Here is a 7,492-nt window from a genome sequence, read left to right as displayed (position 1 = left end):
TTTTGTTGTTAAGTTCCATCGAGTCGTCGTCGACTCCTGGTGACTTCATGGACAAGTCTTCTCCATCTTGATCTTTCCCTTGTTGTCTCTCGTAGCTCATCCAGCTTCATTTCTGTGACTTTTTCTATTTCTTCTATCCATCTTATCCGTTGCCTTCCCCTCTTCCTTCTACCTTCCACTTTTCCCAGCATAATAGTGTTCTCTAGGGAAACTTCTTTACGCATCACATGTCCAAAGTAGGTCAATTTTTGTTTTAAGATTCTTGACTCTAAGGAGAAGCTTGGCTTAATTTTTTCTAAAATTGAGATATTTGTTTTCTTTTTTGTCCATGGAACTCTAAGTAATCTTCTCCATACCCATAATTCGAATGCATCTATCATTTTTCTTTCCTTTTTCCTTTGAGTCCAGCTTTCACAGCCATATAATGTTACAGGGAAAACCATTGCTTCTACAATTCTTTTCTTAGTATGAATGGAAATGTCTTTACCTTTCATTATCTTGGTGAGATTTGCCATGGCTGTTCTGCCAAGATTAATTCTCCTCCTGATTTCTCCTTCACAACTTCCATTCCTTTCTATCTTTCTATATGGTTTTACACTTAAGTAAACAAAAATAACTTAGTAATAATAAATAGTTTTTCTTTATAAAGTATTTCTTTTCTTTTTCACACCCTTATGAGACAACACTAAATAGCCTTACTGGCAAGCTCAGCGTAGGTAGTCGTAGTTAAACAGGGGCGACATAATCGGTATTGCACACAGGCGTTCAAACAGCTAGCGGTGCCCCTGTTGCAACCTAGTGGAGCACAGGAAGGATTGTCTATCTTTACTGAATCTGGGTGATTAGTCATCTGAGTGCCATTAATTAGCTTCTGCACACAGTCCACAGCACCATTTTTTCACATCTGTCTTGCTATCACCACCACAACACCAGCAAAATTGTTGAAAAGTTATAATTACTTTTCATATAAATAATATTTTACAGAATAAAAATTCATATTTAAAACATTATTACATTATTCTTTTAATTCTATCTTCACTATATGAAAAATATTTAAATGAAGAACTTCATTCATACATATTAGTTCATATTTATTCAAATTTTTATTTGTATTTAGTCTTCAATTTGCAATTTCTCAAGTAAAATTTCATTTTTTTTTACTATACAAAAGTAAATTTGAACTTTTTATTATAATTACCTCAAGTAAATAAAATTAAATACAGGTAACCCCCGTATAACATGGTAGTTACATTCCAAAAAATTGCCGTGTTATGCGAATCCGTGTTATACAAAACAAAGAACTAATACGAAAAGGAGGGTTAGGTTCCAAAAATTAAAAAACATGCTAGTATATTTTCATAATTAAGATAAATATCTTCATTAAAATTTTTTTAAGTGATACATATTAATATAAATTAAACAATGTTTTCTTCGTCATCACTAAAAACACTATTAATTAACCGAGAGCGTTTTCTTTTTGGCAAGTTATCCTTATCCTCTGAGCATTTTTCTGCATTATCTTCAGATCCATGCTTTACCTTTTGCAAAATGTATGTAATTTTAGATTGCTTGCTTCTAGTTAAAAGGTCTTTATAAATTTCCTTATATGGTGCTAAGCACTTATGAAGAATAAAGCAAGTATGGAATAAGGGAAAAACATTCGGCAACATCAGAAGCAGAAGCGTCGCGATCTGGCAACATTGAAACAAGTTTCGAGAAGGACCACGTGTATCGACAGAAGGCGAGAAGAGAAAATTTACATACTTAAGTACTAATAGTTCACGAAAATAATAATTTTCGTGAACTATTATTACTTAAGTATGTAAAAATTTATTACATTTCCTGTTGTACGAGGGTTTTACCCAATTCTCGAACCGTGTCAGAGTGAATCCGTGCTATAAAAGTACCGTGTTATACGGGGGATGGTACCAATTCTCGAACCGTGTTAGAGCGAATCCGTGCTATAGAAGTGCCGTGTTATACGGGGGTTACCTGTATTCTAAAACATAAATTCAAAACTTTTTAATATAACTGGTTTTAAACATAGATATTCTCAAATATTTTTATAATTTAATAAATAATGCAAATGATTAAAATTTTAAACTCACCAACATTTTCTGCAAAAACGGAAATAAGTTGTCGTTGGCAGATCTTAGATTTAGCAGAAACTACAACACTAGAACGACAACTATCTTCAAAAATGATATCAACTGCATCATTCGATACTGAAGTCCTGTAAAGAACACTTTTCATTATTATATGTAATTCAGATTCATTAAATTCAGTTAAATTCAGATTATATTTAAAGATAATTCTTTAAAATATTTCAAATTTATGCCTTTGTTTTTATAAAATTCAAAAGTTTTGATTTATTTGAAAGTTGATTCACTATATGAAATATGTAAAATTATAATGCAAGCCATGTTTTATCTGAATTTCTATCTAATATAAGAAAAAAAGATATGAAATGACATTAATTTTGTTATTAGTTTTCATACTTTTTTAAATTTTTGAAAAATATTTGTCATATAAAATTTTTCTTTTTGTGATTACTTATTTAACTTCTATTCTTATTAGGTATTTCTTATTTATCTTTTAAGGATATTTTAATCTTGATATCTTTCAATATTAAATAATAATACCTTTACATTCTATTCATTATTATTTTTTCATTCTGTTATGATTTCAGCAAATTATTTGATTCAGGCAGAAATCATTACAAAATAGTACAGAAAAGTGAATTTGATAATAAAAGATCAAGACAGAAAAAGTATTATATCATATTATGAATTAAAAACATATTGAATAAAAAGCCAAAGAATTCAAATTTTACTAAATATACCAAAAAACAACAGGAAAAGAAAATTTCCATTGCATTTATAAAAAATTTAATTATATTAAAATATAATACTTAAAATGTTGAATTTTTAAAATCTTTATTCAAATGTTATTCAAATCTGCTTTATAGAATGTGTGTTTATACAATTTAAATATATATATAGAATGTGTGTCTGCCCATACATATGTTTCTATATATATATATATGAACATATGTATGGGCATCCACACAGTGCCGGCCCGAGGCAAGTTTTAGGATGGAGCAAGATCCTATTATGGCGCCCCCTTGGTCAGTAGCGTAGCGAACATAACTGGCGCTCGGGGCACGACACTTTATTAGCGCCCCCTCCAGAACACATATAGTTTGTCTTGGAGACCATTTGGGCGCCCCTCTGCGAGTGGCGCCCGGTGCTTGATGCACCCCCTCACTACGCCACTGCCCTTGGTTGCCCCCAAATTTATACCCTTTAATTTTCTTTACCACTGAGGCGCCCCCTAGGACTTAGCGCCTGGAGCGGCTGCTCTTTTCGCCCTATGGTAGGGCCGGCTCTGCATCCACAGGAGGAGAAAAACAGCACACTTGGCCTCTCCTGGGATCAAGTAAAAAATGCACAAATTGTAATTGTAAAAGCAATTGAGATATATAACCTTACACCCTCAAACAAGGGACACTTTGTTGGTCTTTTTGTATTGATGCAATATTGTATTTTATAATCTGCTTGTAGAAAAACTTAAAAAAATTAAATAATTAAAAAAAATTTATTGATGTAATTATTTGTCTCTAAGCTTTGCCATCCTGAAAATTTTCTGCAGACACCCATGCAAACATGTATGTATGTGTGTCTTTGTCTTAAGTATCTATAAAAATAATGTTTCAATTTGAATTATACTTACAGTTTAAATAGTTTCCTTAAATACAGAAATTTGGCATATTTTATATCATAACTGTATTGATAAGTTATTAAAATTAATATATGTAGTGTTTTGAACTTCTCAAATTTATATCAACTTTTCAAAAAATATATATATATCAATAATACAGCACATAAAATGACAAAGTTTATTAAAAGCATTTTAATTTTTAACTACATTTAAGGAATCTTCAAATTTGATTTTTAACTTTGATTATATTGTGTTATGCTTTCTAATACTTATTTTATTTTGAATATACAGGTATACCTCGCCTTACGTCGGTAATTGGTTCCAGGAGAACGACTTAAGTCGAAAAACGACGTAAGTCGAATTTACTTGTCTCCGAATCTACTTGTCACTAGGCTAAACCATAAATTACTATTCCCAGTTCTGTATTTTATTTATTAATGCATTTTTAATAATATATGGTTAATAAGAATCTATTTTAAGCTTACAAACAAATAAATTTTAGTTTTTAATAGAGTACAGAAAAAAGTAATCTAAATTTACGAATGCATGTACTGTACTGTAAATACAGTACATACTTGTAAATGTATATATTTTAATATGATTTTATGTGCTTTAAACGCTTTTCTAGTGATATTACGACTTCAATATTTGTGGCGGACAGACATAAAGTCGAATAAAATGACTAAAACTTGATTTTTATTTTTCCATATAATTTTTTGACGAACGACGTATAATCGGGAACGACGTAACTCGAAACGACGTAAGTCGAGGTATACCTGTATTTCAAAACTATTAAAAAATAAAATTAGCTTATTTACATAAGGCATTTAAATCCTGTTAATATAATATAATTACAAAAACATAAAAAATATTATTTTATTAATACTTGCAAAAATATTTTTCTAACTCCAAATTTCAAATTGATAATTATGATGAAATATTATCATTATTCAGTTAACAATAAATAAAATTGTCAAATAAAAATTTAAGTTTAATTAATTTAAAGTAACCAAAACTATTCAAATCAGCTAAAAATAAAGTTTTGATGTTATTTGGAAGGAGAAAATTTAGTTAACTCTCTTGCTAATTTAAAATCTTCAACTTGATTTAATTTAACTAATATAACTTAGCACTTCATTTATTAGACTCAATATCCTTCTTATATTCAATTATTCTAATTTTTAAGAATTATTCTGTAAAATTACATAGTATAGTATTTGACCTACATTTACGTTCACCCAGTTTAAATGTTCATTATTCAAAATTTTTTCTCTAAAAGATTTATATAATAACTTCATAAAATATAACAAATCAGTTATTAATACTTACCATATATATGCAAAATTATTTTATTTATAACTGTTACAAAATTTTTGGTAAAAACTTATTTACATTAAATATTATTATGTAGCTATAATAAAGATTATACTTGCATACTCAGATTGATTATAATTTTTAAATAAATTAATATATATTATAATCTTAAAATAGCATTATTAGATTATTATATGTATATAATAAAAAGATAGCAACTGACCTTTCCTTTTGTTAATTTTGCAACATCCAAAACCAAATGAACCAGATGAACTAGTAAAAAGAAATTTCTGCAGAACAAAGTAAAGCAGATAGAATAAAAATTAAGACCAGATAAGAAGTTGTAAATGTGCTATATTAGTAATTAATAAATAAATTCATCCACCACCTTTAAAGAAAAGTATTGATTAAAGTCATTAAAACAGTTATTTTTTTTAATAAAAGCATTACTTCATTTATGTAATATTTAGTTATAAAATTATAATGTATAAAAAAACTGAAATATGTAAGATATCATGTATCATATCTTAAGTATTTCAATTTTAAAAACTTTTAAATAATTGCCAAATTTATTTTGTATATATGAGTAATAATTTTTTTATAGTAGTATAATGTTTTATAATTAAATTATATAATCTGTTAAATTATAAATAAAAATATAATAATAAAAGTAAGATTATTTTCTAATCTACATTCCTGTCAAGCAAAATTATCATCAAAAACAATCTTTTAAACACAAGCTTTAAATACATTCATTATAATTTTAGTAAAGCCATTGCAATTTATATAAACTCAATGATGTCAATTTTGTAATACACACATTATTATTATTATATTACCTCTATTAATAACTATACTAAAATATTTGTATTATGATTTATATATTGATATGTTTTGTATCAAAAAGTACTAAAATTAACTCATTATTGTAAGTTATTAATTTACCATTTGTAGCATCCTTCAGAGATGCTAAGTGTGTAATTAGTAGGTACATCAATATTGCATGGTAATAATACAGTCGGTGATGTAAGGCGATTATTATCTATATACTGGATTAAATTACAGATTATCGTAATAGCAAATATCCACATGGTCTTACGTGGCACAAAAACTATGCAAATTCGAAATTCTATTACTTGTCAATCCAGTTTTTCTTTACAGATCACAAGCACGCGCTTTGAATTGTGGGATAGAAAATAGTTACACGTGGATTTGTTTACAATCAGCAGTGCCATCTGCATTGTTATTTATACGTCGTTAAGTCGTAAACAACTTTTGTTTACGTAAATATGAATGAAGTCATACTCAAATAAATATATCGAAAATTCTTTAATTGGTTTAATGTAAATAGGGATAGTGGGATTTTTAAAAGTTAAATAAATAAACGTTTATTTATAAATCGGAATTTATTTACTTTTAAAAGTAAAAGAAAACATAGACTTAAAGTTCAAACGGATTGAACACTTTCGCGATGTAATAAAATGTAATTTACGAATGAAATCACATTAAAAACATAGAATATTTCATGAAATTTTATTTTATTTTACAGTACATAAAGTACTGTAATAAAGATTACCGATATTTATAGTTACGTATAGGGGGCAAGTGGGCACTTGCCCATCCATGGTATCGAGTAAAAAAAATATTGATATACTGTAATTATTTATTTCAAAACTTTGTTCCCCTGGAAAATGTTATGCTGACGCTCGTATGCACATATAAAATTAAATAAATATTAAGGAAGCGTAATATATATATTAAGAAAAGAAAATCAGAGATGTAAACAATGCAGAATATACACTTTACACATGTAAAAATTGTTCACAATTTTCAATTAAAATTTCGCAAAGATAGATAAGTTTGTGCAGACAATTCGATATTTACATTTTATAATGCAAATGTAAAAATTTTGTTGATAATTAATTTAATTCCTAAAAAACTTTTTTAAGCAAACTAATGACGTTTTGTATACACAAGTACTGTATGTTATTAATAGAAACTACTTGTCCAAAGATTTATCGACTTTGATCTATTTCATTCTGTACGAATTCAGTAACGGTTTAGATAATTGATGACAGCTGAATAGAGTCGTAATACTTTTTTGATTTATCTGATTCTTTAAAAATTATGTAGGCCTAATACAATGCATCAATACTATAAAATCGATTACAGTAATTTTAAATAATATTCTATTTTACGCTTTCTTAGTTCTCAGTATATACCTATTTTACTGTTTCATCGATGATTAAACACTTTTCAATACAGGTAACCTCCGTATAACACGGCACTTCTATAGCACGGATTCGCTCTAACACGGTTCGAGAATTGGTACCATCCCCCGTATAACACGGTACTTTTATAGCACGGATTCACTCTGACACGGTTCGAGAAATGGGTAAAACCCTCGTACAACATGAAATGTAATAAATTTTTACATACTTAAGTACTAATAGTTCAC

The 7,492-nt window shown here is 27.9% G+C and overlaps 1 protein-coding gene across 1 annotated transcript in view; it reads right to left on the bottom strand.

Moving 5' to 3' along the window:
* The window catches only part of LOC111620458 (nuclear pore membrane glycoprotein 210-like), a 19,519-nt gene extending 13,310 nt beyond the window's left edge, over window positions 1-6,209 (bottom strand). Inside the window, exons 1-2 of the mRNA XM_023362383.1 lie at window positions 5,980-6,209; window positions 2,109-2,233 (exon numbers count right to left, since the gene is read on the bottom strand). Coding sequence (XP_023218151.1) covers window positions 2,109-2,233; window positions 5,980-6,125 — 271 coding nt within the window. The 5' untranslated portion in view covers window positions 6,126-6,209. The remainder of the gene's footprint in view (window positions 1-2,108; window positions 2,234-5,979) is intronic.
* Window positions 6,210-7,492: the final 1,283 nt, after the last annotated feature.

Source organism: Centruroides sculpturatus, unplaced genomic scaffold, assembly GCF_000671375.1.
Source record: "Centruroides sculpturatus isolate CEXI.00-Female unplaced genomic scaffold, Cexi_2.0 scaffold28, whole genome shotgun sequence".
NCBI lineage: Eukaryota > Metazoa > Arthropoda > Arachnida > Scorpiones > Buthidae > Centruroides > Centruroides sculpturatus.
The sequence above is the reverse complement of the archived record's forward strand: the minus strand, read 5'-3'. Positions and strand labels throughout refer to the sequence as shown.